We start from the raw sequence: 21,963 nt of genomic DNA on the forward strand, positions 1-21,963 counted from the left end.
TCATGCTATGAAAAAAATCTGACACTACACAAATACTAATACTAATACTAACAGTAAAAAATGTACAAAGAAAATGAACCTGGTATAAAATCTTCAGTATTATTTGTTATTGACCAATGACTGTTTCACTGTTTGATTTTCTAACTTTCTTTTGGTTAAATCAATGATCTTGTTAAGCCCTAAGAGGCGACCACTGTTGTGATTTTGAGCTTCACAAGAATAAATTAAATTGAATCAGGAGGTCTTTTGCACCACCCCAAGAACAAGAGACAGAATCCATCCCATTCTTTCTGATGAAGAGGAGTGACCCAGGTTCACAGTGCAATGTTACTTCACAAACTTCCTCTGAGTGGTGCATCCTCTGTGTTGAGGAAACTACAAAAAGGGCTGGAAAGGCCGGGGCTGCTGCTAGCAAACAGCCACACAGCGGGCTCCCACCTTCATCTTGACTCAGCACCGCTCATGGATTATATATGAAAGACAGTTTTAAGGAGAGAGTGGGCCATAACACGCTGTAATTAAAGCGAGCTGGGTGGCTGTTACTGCTACTGCTACTGCATTGAGTGGGAGTAGAGATGCTGAAGGACAAAAAGCATTCTTGGTTATTAATCAAAAGCAGCAACAGGCTAATACACAGAGCTGGGCACTGGTGCGATCTCGTACAAAAAGGCAATAGATGTGCTTGCGGCAATTTTTCAGATACAAGAAGATAAGGCCCGTGCACTTACAGCCAGCTTCTGTTATGTTTTTCTTAATTTTAAGGCGCTTTCCCTCGTCTCCTCACGGCTCTAAAGCTGGTCTGAGCTTTTTGACACGTCCTCTGGAGAGGTGGGTCCCACAGGCTAAACCAGGGGAGCAGACAAAGGCAGTTTTCATCATTAGAGGAAGGGGCCAGATCCACAGGCAGAGCTAAGGCTTCACAGAGGACCATTACAGAGCGGAGTGGCACATATCTGTCATGTGTACCATCCTGAGAGACTTTGCCGAACAAGAAGACCCCTGCCCCGAACGCCAGCTTGTAATTAACCCACAGGGGAGGCTGGGAGTGAATGAACGCACACGCAAAAGAGATGGAGATGGTGATGATAGGGGCTCATGAATAGCATGGTAATGGCAAGGTCTGTCACGATAATTACTGTTATCGACTACTGTTCAATATCTGAAAGCAGCAGCAATATTTTTTTAGGGTCAATATTTATCGTGTGTACATTTTCCTTTGCACTGCCTGGGAATGTTTGGTTATTTTTTGGCTATACGATAAGATTTATGTAGTAAAACTCTGTGACTCATTACAGATGCAAATTAAGTTCTAATGTGTTTCATTCTGCTATTTATTTATTGCAGCTCATGATTTTCTAACATAACTGTACATTTAGAATAGTTTTTGTGGTTTAATTCTGGCATAACTTAGTTTCAGTATTATAGTTTATTGTCTATATTTTCTTCATCAATACACTTCAAAATGTGTCATGACAAGCCTAGTAATCGCTATATCACACTCATATGCAAAATCACTATTAAATAACATAGTATTATTTATTACTTATAACTATATTTGTATACATTAAAGTGCCCATATTACTGTGTTTTCTTATCTATGCTATAATGTTGTTTCCTCGTCAAAAATATAACTGTTGTGGTGTTTTATTTCATTCACATTTATTTAACACTCAAATCCTGCATATTTAGGATGAGTTCTTCTCTCAAACTGAAAACACTCTGTTACACCTTGTGATGTCAGGTGGTAATACAGGCTCCACTGTGTTTTTAAACTCCACATGTATTCACTAGAATCATTTGGATAATTTCAGTCCTGGAAGTGCCAATCTCTTCTAAACTAATGGTAAAACAGTAGCTGTTGACTTGAAAATTAACACTATACATGACATCACAAGGTGGAACAGAGCATTTTGAACTTTGGAGATGTACATAGAAAAATCATAAGGGATTATTCAAACATGTGTGAATGAAACAAAACACAAGTTGTGATGGAAATTGATATTGTGGAAAGTTTTCTCTGTCACTGTGTAAATTAATGTGATTTCTACCTGAGACCCAGATCAGTCATTAACATGTGTAAAGGCTCAACAAACACAACCGTCTCCACCCAGTGTATGTTAAGTTGATGAACACCAGCCTCTGAAACAAAAGTCACTCTGCTTTGATATGTATATAACTTGTATTTTTGTATAAATACTCAGAGCTCAAATGCTCTGGGGCAGAGACTTCGGGACAGATTCGGTCAAATGGAGTAGGGACATGCTGCTGGTGAGGGTAGGATGTTGGGCTCTGGCCAGAGCAGGCCTAGGCCCTGTCCATATCTGCTGTAACAAGGATAAACCTTGGTCTATATTCCAAAAACTCATCGAGCTTCACAAATGGATTCACTATTTATCATCAAGAGATATATAATTTTTGCCACAACAAACTCAAGGTATGTTTTTGATGAAGTAACATGTCTTAAAGCTCACAAGAGTATAATATAGGACCTTTAATAGAACTAAGATTGGGATTAGATCTTCTCCCATCTGAATTAACATCCCTGTGGAGATTTGGTACCAATCTCAAATCAGTATACATCTGTGTTTTTACTAAAATCATGATACAAAAATAAAATACCAGTTTATTTAAAGAAAAAAAGGGAAAAAAAACAACTTTGTGAACCCATTCCTCTGTCTTGTCCATAATGATTTTAGAGCCATGCACAGACCAGAATACATCTTAACCAAAATGAGAGATAGATATCCTGTTGTGTGCACCATCTCTATTTGCATCTTTGCATGTGTATAATTAACACTGAAAGGACAGAGACAGAGTGAGAAAGAGCGATCTATGCAAAAATGTCTCATAAAACATTGTAAAAGCTACAGAGGAGAAAATGTAGCCTAAATGGAGGAGCAGCCACCACTCAATATTCCATTAACATTTCAATTTGTGGAGAAGACAGAGGGGGGAAGACGCAAAAAGTGATGGAGAGTTTTTTTTCCACACGCAGGAGGTATTGCTTCCTGTAGTTAGGCATTGAGATTGATGTTTGGGGAGTGAGTCTTTGGTCTTTGGAGGAGAAGCAAAGTGTGAGTGCTTAGAGAGTATTAGTTGAGCCAGGAGATAAAAGGAATGTCAATTAGGCATGTAATAATTGTGCAATGTTATATAAGCATTCAACTGTGTGTTATAATGGTCTTATGGAGAACCCTGTCTTCTACTGGCCACTCTGCTCGTGCTGATTTTGATCTAAAACTGTAAACTGCTTACGGTATATTGTATATGTAAAACAAAGCAAGGTTTTACCATGGTTTGTATTTTTTTTTTTTTTTTTTATGGGTTTCAGGACATACAACACTAGTGAAATGTGGAATGTGGGATGTAATGAAGTAAGTAGTAAAGTACTGTAGTAAAAAATGTAGGTATCCGTACTTTACTTAAGAGGATTTTAAAGTTGATACTTTTTACTTTTACTTCATTACATCTAAAAGAAGTACTGTACTTTCTACTACTCCACTACATTTTTGAACAGAGCTGAAAAGTAAAAGTTTTTCATTATTATTATTATTATTATTATTATTATTATTATTATTATTATTATATTTTATTATTATTATTATTATTATAGTTCAGAGGTTTATTTTTAACACAACAAAAAAAAAAAAAAAAAAATATATATATATATATATATATATATATATATATATATATATATGTATACAAATAAAAACAGCTAGAGAAAATATGAATTCAATTGTTTCTGTTAAACAAAATTCAACCCTTTATCAAAATCACTACATTTTATAATTTCTCAAAATACATAAGAAATATTTTTACCATAAATTCTGAACTATAAGCCGCTACTTTTTTCTCACACTTTGAACCCTGCGGCTAATTAAACAATGCGGCAAGAGATTTTGGTGATGAACTGACTCAATCCAAAAAGACGACAAAAGCTTTCAGAGGTAATAAAAGCAGACGGCCCGAACTTGAAAATGTTCTTGAAGATGTGGACACCTGCAGCTTATATTCAGGTGCGTCCTATACATGTACAATAAAAAAAAAAAGTTCAAATTTAGTTGATGCAGCGTATATTCAGGTGTGCTCAATAGACCAGAAAATATGGTACTTTTTACTCTTTAAGTACATTTTTAAACAGGTACTTTAACACTTTTATTTAAGTATTTTATCTGTACTTTCACTTAATTAACAAAACTGAGTACTTCTTCCACACTGCTCATCACCCACATTTGTGTTTTGTTAAGTATTATCAGTATTAACTATTATCTCTATTATTTTACACCTTAAACAAAGAATTCACACAAATATGCAGACTTTATAGTCACAATAAAGGCTGACCATAATGCTGTATTAAGTCAGTGCCAAATGTTTTAATAACTTTGATTAGTCCAGAGCAACTTGTACTAGGAAATTCACTTGAGCGCCATAGATCTACTGTAAGTCACATGCATAATTCACTAGAGTTATATTAACTACTTTTTTATTATCTATTATCAATCTCTTTTTTACAACATCGGCACATAAGGGTCAGCTTAGGGATTTAACGAAACATTTTAGTACTTGCATTACATTGGCCTACCGCAGAGTTCAAATACATATTTCCACTTTGCCCTGTGTCCTTGCTGGGGGCTCATCTGGTGCAGCTTTGATCTACTACTGTACAATATTTATGTTGTCATTCCTTCTGTCGTGGTGAGTGACGATTTGGTGAAATACTGTAACGACATAATGACTCTGTGATTTGAAGATGTCAACAAAAAACTTCTATCATCAGTTTTGTCAGGACAAGTTATTTTAAATGCTGTTTTGGGTGCATGGGTTGTTTTCTGTTTTGAGTTAAATAATTGAGCTATTACCTTTTGAATTGAATAAAAGGTTGGATGTTGGATGTTTGAAATTTCAGAAAATGTGTAGTCATAAATTAAACTGCTAGAGTTTAATTTACATGGACACAATTAGCGTATAGACTTCAGTGTAATTTGGCTTCATTATTAATTCTTAAATTCAGTAAAAGACCCATTATGAACCTTCCCTTCATAATGGCTCTTCTCAACTGCAATGGTGACACCAACACTTACATACAGTATCTATATAAAGTTGTTTCTTCATCAAAAACATACCTGGAGTTGTGCTTTGTTTCCTTTAAAACATGTTTAACACACATGCATTTTGAGCTTTGAAGATGTAAACAGACTAATAATTCAGAATTACTCAAATATGAGTGAATGGCTTAAAGCTCACAAGAGTCAATTTTGCATAATATACGACCTTTAACAGAACTATGGTTGGGATTAGATTTTATGAAAAGTGAATTATCATCTCTATGGAGATTTGGCACCAATCTGCAACCAATATACTTCTGTGTTTTACTAAAATCATGATACTAAAATAAAAAGGAAATACAGCTTTATTTACAATATGTGGTTTGCAAATGACCAGATGTAGACAATTTGAGCCCACGCATGGTAAACCAATACATTCACACATGACTGATCCATCCCATTTGAAACCTCATAGAAAAGGGACAGAGGCGGACTGGTGAGGGCCCATATCTTATTTTTGGACAAGTGCTTGATAACTTCATCTTCAGCTGACCGCTCCTCACACAAGCACTCAGACAGACAGCTTCACTTTTTTGCAAATTTTTGGTGCAGGTCTGCGCAGATTCAAGATGGATCATTTTTGCAGAGGTGGAACAAGTATGGAACATTCATACTTCAGTAAAAGCACATGACAAGAAAAAAAAATAACAAGGGAAAATAGTTTCATCTTGTACTAATACAAACTGATGATATTGCTCATAAGAAAGAAAAATTCATAAGCTATCTCTAACTCTGGCTTCTAAAGTTTAACTTTAGTAACAATAGGTTGGGTTCATATAGCATCACAACTTTCAAAAGAGACTATGATTTTATATTCAGATGAAAATTCAGAATTGTATGGTAGAATTTGCCTTTTAACTATAAATTGGGAAATTGTTGAACCCAAATGATAGGGTTGAATATTTGTGAATCTTTTATTCTATTCTAGTTATTAAGGACTACTGTAATTTCTGGATTATTACAAAATAAAAAAATTTTACATATATAGGGCGCACCTGAATATAAGCAACAGGTGTCCACGTCTTCAAGAAGTTCAGGCCGTCTTTGAGCTTTTATTGCCTCTGAAAGCTTTTGTCTTCTCTTTGGATTAAGTCAGTTCGTCATGCTGCCATCACCATTTTGCATTTCTGAGACGTTTGAGACGTTTCTTCTCATCATTTACGCATACTTGTATGATGCACCCGCACACCACACACACAGCAGCATTTCCTGCACTGAGGCTGCGCGCATCCACTGTGTTGCCAAACCATAGACCATATATGTGAATGGACAATGTGCCAAACAAAGAATCTGTCCATATATTCGCCACATCATTCTATAAGCCACAGGGTTCAAAGTGTGAGAAAAAAGTAGCGTCTTATAGTCCGAAAATTACAGTAATGACTTGTAATAACTAGTAAGTAATAGTGAATTTACGTGGGCCAAAAATAAAGAGCACTGGGACTAAATACCTACATAAATGGTATTTTAAAAAGATATTTCATTTGTAGTAACAGTAAATGAATAGTTACGCTTACATGGCACATGCTAGGCTCTGTGTCGACAATTTGCCATTTCTTTAACCCAATTTCATTCCACTTATTGTCTCTATCAAAAAAAAGCAGATTAAAATGATGTGCACTTACCATCATTTGGATCCAGGATTTCAACAGTGGCAATGAAGGGGTACTCCAGCACTGCCATCACAGGCTCCGACAGGAGGATCTGGAAGGTCTCAGCCTGTTCGTACGTCCCATCTGAGAGGATCCGGACCTTCCATGTGGCTCTGGTCTGACCCGGGTTAAACTGGACCTGCTTTTGGGACTTGCCTTTGAAATCTTTGTCCTTCTCCGCTGTGCCATCTTGGGTACCAATGCCTGGAGAAAGACAAGAGGTTTTGTGAGAGGTTATTCTAACTACTATGGCTTTGGGTGGGGCACAAAAAATTGGAGACAGGTAAAAAAAAAACAATATAATATTCATGGTTTCTTCAACTTCTACTGCTTCTAAACTAATACCATGGCTTAACTGCTATTCACACAAATCTGCCAACATTGCCCTTAAGATATTTAATCAAAAACAAAAGTTAAGTCTGATGAAAAAAGCTGATGAAAGTGCTTTTGACCTATAATAATATGAGTAAGAGACCTATTTTTAAGGTGAGACACAGCAGGCTGCTAAGAAAAAATCTTAAAATTTACAGATCACAGTTGAAAACTTCTGTAGTTTCCTTGCATAAATATAAGGAAAGAAAATAATATAGGTTTATAATGTTCTGTTTTTACATATAAATGAGGTGGAAAAGTGACCAAAATTGAATCTGATTAAGCTTCAGCACATTACAAAGATCAATAGGCTTTAAAATGGGCAACAGATGACTCATTTATCCAAGGCTGGGACTACCACAAAGACAACATTAAACCTACAAGAAATTATATTTTGTTTAAACGTACAAACTCAGCATCAGTAATGGGAAATAAGTAACAGAAGACGGAAGCATGGTGGAAAACAGTTTCTATATGTGCTGTGTTTAAGGTTCAGGGGCAAAACAAGCGTCGCACAGATTGTATTTTCTTCACTGATCACTTACGCAGCCTCAGGAGCGAGTGAAATGAATTTGTGACTGGAGCATTTAAATAAAGCATATTCCACCTTAGCGAGATGGATTAGCTTATACGGCTGGTTCCCAAGGCTAGACTTCTGTATTTTTTTTTTCTCTCCCTGTATTTCATTCATAATAGCTCTTTCATATGATACATCTCTCTGTATCTACTATGCATGCACATCTCTTCATCTGTTTTCAAAGCCAATCAGACTAAAACTCTCATGTGTAATAAGAAAATAATAAAGTAAATGGCAATATAATCCATGTTTTAATTCATTCCACATTCATCTATTGTTATGCGTGTGAATTTGCAGTAAAGCAGTAGCAGTGTTATGCAGCAGTGTGATGCATGTGGTAGCGAATAAAACAAGTCTTTGTTTAGCTTTATTTAGATGTTCAAAAAAAAAGAAGGCGGAAACTGCTAGCGCTTTATGCCATATACGATCCATTGTATGCAAAGCAATTTTTTATGCAATTTTCTTTTTTATTTTCTTAAGGTGACCCAATAAAAAGCAACACTTTTTACTAGCAACAGCAGAAACACAAGCCTACTGTTTATGCTGAAGAGAGAAACAATAAATTACTATAAGCTATCATTAGTTAAATAGATAAATGAAAAGACCACAGAGAATAATAAGTTGTATTACTTAAGAACAATGGGAGAGAGTTTGTCAGTAAAGTACTTTTACTTGTTATTAGGGCTGGGTATCATTAGAAGTTGCCGATATGATACATACCTCGATACATAGGCCACGATACAATACAGATCACGATACAGTCTACTTTCGATTCAATACGATATATTTCAAATTGATTTGATACAGTTTAATAAAAGATAATGGCTAAATCATGACTGTGATAATAAAAGTCTTTGTTAAACCACTTCTTGTGTAAAGTTCATATGAAACACAAACATTTCAATCATTAAAACAGTGAAAATGTCAAATGTGTCGCATAAAAGAGTTTCCTTCCACTAAACAAGCTACAAAACTGTAAGACTGTAACAAAGTAAGAGAATAAAATAAACCAAAAAATACTCTTGGCGATATATTGATACAGCAGCCCATGATATCGATACTGTATCATCACATTAAATGATATATCAATATTTTAATATTTTTGCACACTAGTTATACTACTACTCGAGTATGTTTCAATACCATTACTATTACAATTGCTACTTCTATCAAACAATAACCACCAGCAATAACCAGCATTCATCTAGTGCAACTAACTATGGTTGATACTTCACATCATGTGTACAGTTTTGTATCATGGTTTTGTATATTTATGGAGAATTGTATTAGACATAATCTTACAGTTAAACATAATGAGAGTTCAAATAGGGCCCAGGAGCGATCACTAAAATAATCAAACATGGATGACATCTCTTCAGGCATGTTTTTGTTGACATGGTAGAAAGCTAAAAAAAAATAGATTTTACATTATACCCCCTCTTTTATCTTACTGCTAGAATTACTTCCTGCTCTTTATCATATCTGAAATGCTTGAGCCAATATATTCAGAGTTGACTTGAGTTTTAATAAGTAGTTTTTCTTTGCATCTCTACCTCAACAAAAACATAATATATATTTTCACTTCACACAATAACTAAATAGCAAATACATAAAAATATAGAAACAGATCGAATCTATAAAGGTCACAGTCTCAGGCTCCAACCAAATATTCTCCTATGAATGAATGATTGAATAAACATTTCATTTCTCTCTACAGTGTAGTGACTATAACTATAATTGACTGCAGGCTAAATGCAGCTTATGTGGGCGGATGTTTTGACCATCCTTTACAGCACACTCTTTAGTACTTTATATTATATGTCAGTGCAGGAACAGTGGCTTCCTGGAGTCAGTATTTCATATTCAAACTTACTTCAAAAGCCAAAGCGAAAGAAAGAAAGTTAACAAGTAATTGCTTCACAGATTGCTACGACTAGAGAGTCTCGGTCCAGTATTTTATCTGGGAAGGACCCTCCATGTAAGTCAGTAATCTCACTTTGCTAAATAACTTTTTTTTTGTTGTTGTTGGTTTTGGCCTAACCATAAAAGGAAAGTTTATTTCTGCAAAAAAACGACACCAAATTCTCAAAATCATCGCCTGCGCTCCATCTTTGCCAAAACTAGGATTGGATATTTATTAACCCTCGCTGGTAAAATAGGTCAGGTTCAGATCATTTTAACATGCAAATACCCCGTTAGCTACAGTCAAATATATACATAGGCAATGACTAAGTGGCTGCACATCAGAGTGGGTCCTCAGGGGGACAGATTTGGCGGATGGTGTGTTAATGATGTACCAGGATTATAACATGTTCTGCACAAACACGTATTACAGGGACATCACTTCAAATCTACTTTCATCTATGTGAGTTCCTTACAGCTGCTCACTTATGGGAAAATATTTGGGATTAACTGTAATTATCATTGTTTGAACTTTTTAGTGTACAATCAGATGTGGAGGAAGTACATGTATTAGTAATTCTTGTTTTAAAAGCTTCTGTTAATTAGACAAACAGAAAAAGTGGGGCAGATGGAGCTCCCATATAATTCAGAACAGAATTGAATTACCTGTATTTTAATTACACCATTGTTGTAAGATACTGGGGCAATAATTGTCATCACAGCCCTTGTGATTGTGTTAGAGATAGACTGATACATTAGTTGGCCGCTATATTGGGCTGATATTTGCACTTTTTAATGTATCAGCTATCAGTCTTAAATCTCCAGCATCTGCCGATATTTTGCAGTTAAAGGAGTACACATGCAGCTTTATTTGAAATGTACTGCAAAGAGATAACTCCACGTGACTACACTGCTAAGAGAGCAGTCACGTTCTGTGCATTTAGCTGTGGGTTTTTTTAAAAGAAGGGCTGTGACTTTTTAGCAAATTTAGATTGACATATTTTGGGGAACATTACCTAAATCGGCCCTACATATCGGTGCAAGGATATCGTCAGGTTTTCGGCTAATGGTTGCTCTGGATTCAAAACAATCAGCATTGGCATTGGCCATGAAAAAAAAAATTATAATAAATTCAATCAATTTCTAGACAGTATAATTACACATTACAATAAGTTTACTGGTGTATTTGGTTGGGAGTGTGCATGTTAATGTACAAATTGTTACCATGGGAAAATTCCCATCCATCCACATTTGGATTCACAAACACAGTCAAATTCCTACAGAAAAGTAATTCAACACTGAAGGCAAAGTTGCTAAAGTGTCTAGCCCAAAGACACAATAGTAAACAGTCCCAGGTAGTCCTAGTAAGAGGACTAGGACCAGGTCCAACCCCGCTTAACTATATTTTTAATCATTTAATAACATTTGTTAAACTATAACATCAACTTTATATTGATATTGCATTGCAATTATAGTTATTATTGTATTAGAATTTTGACACATAATTCAGGAAAATCTGCCCGAATATTATATTAATGGGTATTTATTGTCTATTAATCGCACAAATCTTCACACTCATCTCAAAATGCATGGGTTGAATTGCAATAACAACATCCTCTGCATTATTCAGAGAGTGACTTGTGTCTGATTGAATGTCTCTTGTCTCGCAGAAGAAAGTACCCGCACATACAGGACTGAATGAGGGATCTGAGAGAGACACATTTCATCTACATTTTCCTCAAATTTATAGTCCCTTGTGTTTCTATATCTGTTTTTTTACAAGTTGTATTCAAGATCTATGTTCAAAAGAGGTGAAATAAGTACATCAATTTGGTGTTCAAGAAAGAAACACCGCCATTCTGTCTTTGCCTTTTTACAAGTGAAAATAGATGGGAGGCTACTTATCAAAGTATGTGTTGCAATTCATAACACACTTCTTTGTTCACAATATTACATTTTTAACTTTAAATAAAATATTCTAGCTTTATAATAATTTTGTAAGTTTGAGCTTTTTTCTTGCAAAGTACAAAGCTGGGATGTTCATCCTGTCTCTCTATGGGGGTCCCTGTGTTACTTATACACCTGCAAAGAAGAAGAGCTGAGGAGTGAGAATGAAATTTGAATTGAAATGTCTAATGATCATTTCAGTGACATCATGTCAGGGGTGTTCTACATGTATCTCTAATGGTGGAATGTTTAGGGGTTACTATGGAGACACGGGGCACATTAGCAAACACTGTCAAAAAAATGTAAGATTATGTGAAAAATAAAGAAACAACACAAAATGGATGTAAACCACACATTTTCAGGAGCTTGTTTAGGTGTTGATTTTCAAGTGAGTAACTGAAAACTGTTTGCTGATGCTAGTGAGCTTGTGACTGTAATATTATGTGTGAGAAACAGCACAAATCAGCTCACCTGTAGTTCAGCGAAGTTAGTTCTTTATAGTAAGATTGTATTAAAGTTATGCTGTGTAACTTTTCGGGTACAGGGCCTCCCAGTTGCGTTTTTCCATGAAGATGTTATTGCTTTACCTGCAGTGTTCCAAAGTATGGCATTAAATTTATCAATTTCCATAGAGAGAAGCACGAGACACCAATTTTCAGGTGAGATCTGCGAAGAGTTCATTGCATGTTTTTAAAGGCAATAAAAACACCCATAAAGGAATAGATATATTTTATATCATAAGTTTAATACCATATTGTGGAACATTACAGGCAAAGCAATAACATCTCCATGGTGGTAGACCCACAACCTGAAAAGTGACACAGTGCAGTTTAACAGAGCCTCAAACAGAGCAGTGCCTCTAGTTAGCGTCACACCTTCAGGGAATGTTGATGACGTCAGTTGAAAAATAATAACAGTAAAACAGACAAAGCGTACTATAAATACAAATACAGGAGGTTTACATATAGCGCGTCTGGGAGTGAATGGCTGGACTGAGTAAAGAGCAGATGAATCGCAACAGTGGGCGGAGGCAAATACTACTTACTGTAACCTAAGGCTATAGGAAAGGAAGCAAGGAGAGAGGAGGCGTCTTTGAAGAGCGAGAAAAACAAAAACTTCAACCAACAATTATAAAGCTGTCTTCCAAGAGGCACCTGCATTTCTTTGTTTATTGTATTTTGAAGAATAGCGGAGATGTGTACCAAAAACAGCTTAAGAATTGTTACTGTTTTCATCACACACATAATTTACTTTCGGGATATTATATTTTAGGCAGAGTTGTGTTTTAATTATTGGTTTCACATAAAGAACTACTCATTTGTTTTTAGTGTAGCTGATTGTGTATTTTTCTTTCTTTTTACAAGTTGTCAAAATGAAGGAATAGCTCAATATAAATTTGGATTTTACAATACTGGATGCTTTCCTATTTTAGAAGTCAGTAGTGAGTAAGACCCAAACTGACAAACTGACTGATGGATTAATATACAAATAGTGAGGATGTTAGTATGAATCAGTCTATAGTGAGCAATAGAATCAACAATAGAACAATAGTGGCTCTCAGAGACCTGTATCCGCCCATACTTCTCAGTACAGCACAACACCCGCCCGTTAATCCGTGATTATATCAAAGTAAAACCCATACCCGTCTGGACGCCTGGATTACAGTCACAAAATGAAATGAAATGGTTAAGCTTTCCTCAGTACAAATACAAATTCACAGACACGACTCGATTGTCATCACGTCACAGGCATTAGCAGAAGAAACACGCCATGGACTGAACCAGGACTAACCCAGGACTAACCCAGGACTAACCTAGGACTGATTCCAGGACTAAATTAGAACTAAACCAGAACTGAACCAGGACTCACTGTCAGGACAGGCTCGGAGATGTGCTCACATAGACTGAGGGGTGACCACAGGCGAAAGGACCGGTGCCGAGCTCTGCGGCCCATGAAGGTAAGCGCAGCCGTTTCCCGATCACGCTTTGCGGACACCCTGCACCATGGGCTCAGGATTCTCTCTCTCTTAAATCCAAGATTAGTCCTGGTTTAGTCCTGGTGTAGTCCTGACCCGTCCATGTGTAATTACTAACCACCCACATACCCACCCATAAAATTCCAGAATGTTTCAGCAACTATTTGCCTGTATCCGTCAGGTTTAGGACTCTGGTGGTTCTTATCTGTACTGTCAACATAAGGGCTCATATTACCCTGTTTTCTGATCTATGTTATAATGTTGTTTCTTCATCACAACCATACTTGGAGTTGTGTTTTGTTTTTGTTTTTTTATGTACAAATGTTAAACCCTGCGTATTTAGGCTGTGTTCTTCTTTCAAAAGCAGCAATCAGTTCCACCTTATGATGTCATGTGGCAATATGAGATGTGCTCGACTGTATGTTTGAACTCCACCTTCAGTAGAATCATTTGGATAATTTAAGACTTGGAATTGGGAACCTCTACTGAACAAAAAGAAAAAGGTAGCTGTTAACATGAAACCACTTCATGACATCACAAGGTGAAACACAGCATTTTGAGCTTTGGAGATGTAGACAGACTAATAATGTGTGAATGAACTTCTTCAGGGTCAATTTTCCATAATATAGGGCCTTGAACAATGCAATGCCAATCAAAGCAAACCAAAGTCAAAACGTCAAACTAGGAGTCATTCATCAGTACATTGTCTTAGAATGTGACTTAACTGAGATTCGTGCATTTTGTTATCCCAGAGATTGAACCCCGTCTCACCAACACTAACAACTCATGCTATACACAACGTAAAAGCTAATCCAGAGTTGATCACTTTAACAAAACATACAGATTTCTTATTCTGGACTCTGGTTTCCCAAAATAGCTGCAGTTCTTGGCTATGATTTTTCTAACAAGTTTTTACACTAAGTTCCCAGCTACACCAGCAAGAGTGCATCAATTAACAGTTCACCAGAGACAGTGAATAAATCTATTATTTATTGTGTACAGGACTATTTCGGTGAGAGCTACATGAGGCTAGTTCTTTGACACATGCGGTGGGGCTGTATAACACACAGTGGAGGTGACAGATGACAGAACTCAATTAAAATAATGCAGCAACTGAGACAGGAGCCAGACAGCCATGCAGTGTCTCCAAAGGATTTGTGTTTGAATGTATTAAGGAACAGGGATGGGCCTAATATCGGTGTTTAACATTGATAACAGTAATTTCAGAGTATTTGAAAAAAAAATAAATAAAAAAATCCTGATGATTAGCTTTGATATGTCTCAGTGTCAGTGGGCCCATGTTTTGTCCTTTTAAATAGATTACCGAGAACAAACACATATTGTGTTTAAGCCTGCTATATAGTTATAATCTCTGATGCCTGTGTTATAACTTGCACATTTTAAATCACAATATTCATCTGAAAAAAAACTACAAAATGACTATACAATACTGCTGAATTCTACACGTTACGATTAAGGAAATAAAATTGGAGAAAGAAGTAAGTACAGAGCGGGGCAACAGTGAAAATCTGATCGTCAATATGGTGTCTTGAAAATAAGTGTTTAAAGATTACTCAAACATGTACAAATCGCTCCAAATACAACTTCAAGAAGTTAAATTAAAGGGGAAACAACTATATCATGATTAAAAGCTCTGAAAAGTAAATTTTGCTTTAAAGAGCAAAGAAACTTTAATTCATATAATCTCACAAATTATGTTATTTTTCAGACTATAAGGCACACTTAAAATCCTTAAATTTTCTCAAAAATCGACAGTGCATCTTATAATCCATTGCACCTTATGTATTAATTCTGGTTGTGCTTATTGACCTCGAACCAATTTTATGTGGTACATGGTGCTCAAAAATCTGTCAGATTATTTTATTTCGACTTTAGTAAAATACTGCTTGATGGATTGTCAGAGCATTATGGCTACTGTAGTCAGGAAACTCGAGGAGTAAAGGGCGAAGTATAGTTCTGCTGTCAACTCGCACCTGCTGCTACTGCCTTGTCACTGTTGTCACAGAAAGAACACATATATTCCACTGAGTCGTGTCTTATAGTCCGACAGAAGCTGACGGCATCAGCGCACAAGGTGTGAGCTGTTTTTCAGCACTTATAGTTCATGCAAATTAGCCATGTGGTTTTAAGTTTTGTTTCTGTAAAACGTAAACAAATGTGCGCAAAGTTGCATTAAACACATTTTTACTCAATATATATTTGAGTCCACCTCATAGAAAATTAAAAAGCAAACTTAAATTATCGACCCACATTCACATTCATAACACATTCACCAAGACAGGGAGGCAGCACTTGGTGAATTACACCACGATCTGCCAATGGATCATGGATGCCTGGGCTAAGGGATAAGGCTCAAGTGTCGTCTGTTTGTTTGAGTCAATGCGCATTATAATCCGGTGCACTTTATGTATGAAAACAGACGAGAGAATTCAACATTATTGATAGTGTTCCTTATAATCCAGTTGCCTGGAAGAATCCAGACTCATCGCTGTACCAGTGGCTGATATGGAGATATGGAGATATGGAGCTGTATAACAAATACAGAGAAATATCCTTCTGGATTTCCAGGCAAATAATCCAGTGCTCCTTATAGTCCAAAAAATACAGTATATCAGTATTAGTATTTCTGTTTTTACAAAGGTGAAAAGTGCTTAAGCTTAAGATGTTTTGGTCCAAAAACTGGTTGACAAGCACAAAAAGTTAATTTGTTAACTTTGTTACTTTCTTCAATATTTGGGCCTTGCTAAATATTTGAAAATCAATATTGGCAAATTTTGATTATTTGTCAGAAAACAGACAAACACGGAGTATATTTATCAGCTGAAAAAAGCCACTGGACTATCAAAATCCATAAAAAGCAACATGACAAAAGTACAAGTCTAGCCCTTCAGGTTGTCCGATGCAAACAAACACGGGGGCATGTTTGAACCCTGATCCTATCTCCACAGAGCTCCTCCCTGATCCTCTCCATCAGAGCATCCTGCGGTGAGCCCCAGTATGACAGAGACACTGCTCCTGCTGTTATGGACCACAACACGCCTTTTATCGACCAATCTGAAGCCACTGAGCCAGATACAATCCACATCCTCTTTGATACCTGCTCCTGGATGAACTCAGATGAAGAGTGGTCGATTTCAATAGATGTGCGCTTCAGATCCTTTCATATTTTCTTTTAAGGACATCTTTATTTTTTTACATTTTTCCTGTCTGATACTAAACTGTTTTGTAAAATGTCCTCTGTGTAACTTTTCTGGTGGGCAGTCTGCTAACTGTCTGTCTCCATGGAGATGTTATTTCTTTGTTGTCAAACTGAAGGAGATGTTAAAGGCCCATTTTATGTATTTTTTCTGATCTGTGTTGTTTCATCATCAAAAAAATACCTGGAATTGTGTTTTGTTTCATTCACACATGTTTAACACATAAACCCTGCAGTTTTAGGCTGAGTTCTTCTCTCAAACTGAAAACGCTCTAGCCCACCTTGTGATGTCATGTGGTAATACAGGAAGTGCTCCACTGTGTTTTCACTACTCTTTCCCCATCACTAGAATCATTTGGTTAATTTCAGCCTTGGAATTGCCAATACTGCACAAAATGTGATCATATCAGCTTGTAAAAGCCTGATCCCGTCAGATCTCAGAAGCTAAGCAGGCTGGGCCTGGGTAGTACTTGGGTGGGAGACCACTAGGAATTCCAGGTGTCACAGTGGGGCACCAGTGGCAAAAAAAAGTCGTTGTGTCCTTAGGCAAGACACTTCACCCACATTGCCTAGTATGAAAGTAGTGTGTGAGTGATGGTGGTGGTCGGAGGGGCCGATGGCTCAGATTGGCCTCGCTTCTGTTAGTCTGCCCCAGGGCGGCTGTAGCTACAATAGTAGCTTACCACCACTGAGTGTGGAGTGACTGAATAATGAACTGTGAAGTGCTTTGGGTATCTTGAAAGGCGCTATATAAATGCAATAAATCAAATGTATGAATGAAAAGAAACACAACTCCAGGTATGTTTTTGAGGAGGTAACAACATTCCGAAATGGCTAAAATCTTACAAGAGTCAATTTTGCATAATATAGGAACTTTAAAGTAGCAAATGTTGTTCATCTAAACATATACTCTTAATGACTCTTGGTTCTTCTCATTTGTCTTAAAATGGGGTCTAAATACTTACTAAATAATAAATAATAAATTCTAAATACTCTAAAACACATATTGAGTCACGCATAGCTCATGTAAATGTGTGTGTGCTTCTCTCTGGAGGATGTTTAAGAACTGCATTAGTGTTGGACTGGGATGAACCTACAGTAATGAGCTACTTTATGCTCAAGTTTTCTTCAAGCCGGTTTCATGCAAAAAAGTTAAATAAGCCAGGATAGTTAATTAAAGGTAGTAGTAATTTCTGGAATATTAAATATTTCTTGGCTGTATCTTAGATATGTTTCATGATGGTAAAATTGTTATATTTTAGTTGTCAAGTTGATTTTCCGCTGAGTGTACAGAATGACCTTCAACAACCAAAACCAACTTGTGTTAGTGTCAACAAAATGAAAGCTAATGGCATGTTATGTTAAGGTGTCAGTGCTGAGTTTTGTACTTTAATAATAGGACTGCAAGCTTCATAGCTTCATACACTAAGCTCATTTTATATGTTAAAGCATTCACCTTGTGTCTTCCATAGTCCATATATATTTTTACAGTCAATTATATCTTATACCTCTGTGGCATTTGAAGGTGTCTGAGTTAGAACATTGTCTACTATTTCAGTGCATATATGGTCCAACTGTCTGCCATCTCACATTAGATAAGAACACTTGCTTTTATCTGCTTATATGTGAAAGAACACTCAGAATTTTAAATAGCCCTTTAGTCTATTTTATACATCTATCCACATGTTGTAATTATAGTGTCTGTTTGGTCTGTCCACAACAATATAGAAACAAAAGTGACTCATGTTACCATGACTAGCAATTAGTGAAATGTGGAAGACTTAATAGCTATCTGGCAGTCCTAATGCCTCTAAGTAAAGCTGCTCAACCTTGAATAGACTCAGTATTATGTTAAGTCCATATAAAAGCCAACTATAAATAATAAACAGAATATCCGAAGTATCTGGGCACAGTGGCGGGACTGGAGAGATTCATTGATTTCTGAGGTGTCTCTGTTTTGGTCACCCTCTCCATATTGTCACTATTACAAACCCGTTCGCTCCAGTTCTCTGTTCAGCAGCGCAGCAAATTGAAATCTATAAAACGTATCAGACTTTGATCAGTTTCATGTGTTGAACCAGCATGCATCTACCCTGGTCTATACTTTACTGTCTATAGTCTAAAACAATCAATATTTACAATAAACACACAAATATGGCTCCCACTTTATAATGACTAGCCTTAATAAAGCAAGGGCAAGGATATGGTAACTAAACCTCAGTAACTAATTCAAGCCCATTTAAAGATGCATTTTGTAACATTTCATTTGGTCCATCAAATGCTCTTTTCCTTGGAGATGTCTATCTACCAAACCAAAATTTACAGATGAGATCTGTGGAGGGGCAACATAGTCAGAATATCAGGTTTTTTTAGGTATTTTTGAGCTATTAAAGTATAAAATTGAATGAATGTAAAAGCTGTTTAATATCATACTGTGGAGCAGTGCAATGTCATATCCATAGAAACAAGAAGGTGACGAACCCCCAAACAAAAAATTACGTATTGCACGTTTAATTAGTTTACTATCCTTTAAGCTAAAAATGTTTTTCATTTTGGATGTTTTTCCTGTACTGAAATCATAGAAAAACATTCTTACAAACTTCACTCTTATTTGGCCTGGAGGTGTGCCTTCTTCTGCTGGTCTCCATGGAAATGTTGTTCCTTTGACTATAACAGTTCACAGTGTGGCATAAAACTATATCTCCATGAGTGCCACCTCCAGAATCTTACACAGTGTGACTTAAAGGGGTTAAATAAACTTTATAAAATGTGTTGATGCTTTATTAAGTCTAACTGAGGTGTAGTTATTATGTGTTACCAAAAAATATTTGCAGCATGTACTGAACTACAGGAAATTGCAACTAAAATATTGTAATTGCTTGTGAATGAATCAAGGTGAAAGAAAAAGGATTTTAGTAATATTTTCTTGCAGAGTCCTTTAGACAAAAACTGATCAAATGCTTTGGATGAGGTGAATGACGCATGCCACTGGAACATGTGAGTGACTTCTTTACAAAATGGACAAACCTTTATTAATGTAACAAAAGCATCACTCTCTATTTAAGTCTGAGTGCAGATACATCAAAGTTTTTTTGTAATTCAGCAACAAACTGTGGTCATAGAAATTCCTTTACCTACTCTGTTTTGCCATTATTAATTCATAAATTTCATGTTCCAAAATCTGGTTAGTGATGGCATTTCAGAGGAGTTGTTTAAAAAAGAGTTTGAGGAAATGTTTGATACTCCATGCTAATGTTTGATAATCTTTCAATTGTGGATGTTTCATTGTGTTTTAATCCATGTTTGAATCAAAAGAATTTAATCCATGGTGTTTTTTTATATATACACATTTTTATGCACAATGATAATGTAAATTTTTTTATGTGTTCATAAGGTGGAGGCTTTAATATAAGCCCTATTGGGTTTTTTGCCTCTTCTGGCACCTACTTTTTATCTAGTGTATTTCTTTTTATATTTATATTATATTTTTATGTGATATGTGCAAAATAAATAAATAAATAAATGCATAAATAGTTTGTTTGTTATCATGTTGGGAATAGTCATGTGCCATGTTACAGCTGATAATAAGTGATGTATTATAAATGTTTCTAGATTTCATCTACTCACTCAGGTTTTTTCTGTTTTCTTTGTAAAGGTGTGCATTTTTATCCTCATGTCTAATGGGACTGTGAGAAGCACTTTGTTTTCAAAAAGTGCTATACACATAAAGTATTATGTAAAAGGAACAATTCATCCTCAATGACTTGGTTTGTACTGGGAAAGTATTTAGTTGCGCTCACTTCACTTAAACCATGAATATTTCATGAAAAGTAGCAAGGCTATTAGAGAACACTGTGGCATAGACAAGGAAGCTCTCTATTTAAATGAAAGAATTGAGTAGTTAATAGTTCTTATGTTAAAGACCCTTAAAGCTGCACTGTGTAACTTTTCTGGTGGAGAGTCCATCACATGCTTTTCTCCATGAAGATGTTTTTGCTTTGTCTGGAATGTTTCAGTCTGATATTAAACCTTTCTATCTTCATGGAGACCAAACCAGGTTATGGGTCATATCTGTGGAGAGGCAACCCCGCTCACTGTCAGAATGCCTTTTTTCTAGATATTTTTGAGCTACAAAACCACCTGTAATTGAATACATGTAAGGTAGAGCAGCTTAAAGTGACTCATGTCTTTTTCCCACGAGGCTTTGCTCCAATCCGACAGCTAACATAAACGCTGATGTCTACACCTGACCCAATGCTTAAACTAGAATCGGGATGCGCTTGAGGTTTAAAAGCTGCTTACAGGTGCTAGCTAGCATCTCCAATGGAATGGAACCAAAGCACAGCAAAGTGCAAGAGTAAGCGCTGCATTCAGGGGCATTATTATCATCTTTAACCTTCATGGATCCGCATGTCCAAGCAGAAAAACATGCTGCGTGCGTGCCACTTCGGAGGCTCTTATCAGCTGTGTGTGATGGGCGAGAGCTTATTAAGGTTTCAGATATCGATTCTTTCTGTCTAGCTGACTGGATCTTCGGCTTTGGCCAGCTCGAGCCAGCGGGCGTGTTGATTGGTCTGAATGTCTTGTACACTGATAGTTACTGCAGCAAGACGCCGAGCTCCTTTTAAAAGTTTCATTCTGTGATTTGGAGGTGTAAAGATGAGAGAGGAGAAAGGGCAGGGAGAACTATGTCTGTTCAGAACGTTTTCCATCTCAGTTTCTACAAAGAGATTTTAACTACGGTATACAGTGCTTTTGGTTCTCACTCAAACATGCTGGCTTTGAATAAATGTGATCTTTCTCTTTTATTATTTTATTTTTATTCTTTTGGAAGAATGCAATAATAATCTGCCTAAAATGTAAACTAAAGTGCCCATATTAGGCTGTTTCCAGATCTATTTTATAATTTTGTTTCCTCATCACAAACATACCTGGAGTTGTGTTTTGTTTCATTCACACATGTTTAACACACAAACTCTGAAACAGAAAACACCCTGTTCTACCTTGTGATGTCATGTGGCAATACAGGAAGTGCTCCACTGTGTTTTTAAACTCCATATAGCTTTACTAGAATCATTTGGATCATTTCAAGCATGGTATTGCCAGTCTTTATTGAACAAAAGATAAAAAGGTAGCTGTTAACTTGAAAACTACATCACAAGGTGGAACACAGCATTTGGAGCTTTGGAGATGTAGCCAGACTAAAGCCCAGT

The 21,963-nt window shown here is 36.3% G+C and overlaps 1 protein-coding gene and 1 pseudogene across 1 annotated transcript in view; one reads left to right on the forward strand and one right to left on the reverse strand.

Annotated features, from left to right (window-relative positions):
- frem2a (FRAS1 related extracellular matrix 2a) overlaps positions 1-21,963 on the reverse strand; it is a 114,227-nt gene that overhangs the window by 45,715 nt on the left and 46,549 nt on the right. The window contains 1 exon segment of the mRNA XM_020923059.2: positions 6,734-6,964. Coding sequence (XP_020778718.2) covers positions 6,734-6,964 — 231 coding nt within the window.
- On the forward strand, positions 17,144-17,260 carry LOC129407575 (5S ribosomal RNA; annotated as a pseudogene).

This window comes from Boleophthalmus pectinirostris, unplaced genomic scaffold (assembly GCF_026225935.1).
Source record: "Boleophthalmus pectinirostris isolate CB_2022bp ecotype Guang Dong unplaced genomic scaffold, ASM2622593v1 HiC_scaffold_12, whole genome shotgun sequence".
In the NCBI taxonomy this organism is placed as follows: Eukaryota; Metazoa; Chordata; class Actinopteri; order Gobiiformes; family Gobiidae; genus Boleophthalmus; species Boleophthalmus pectinirostris.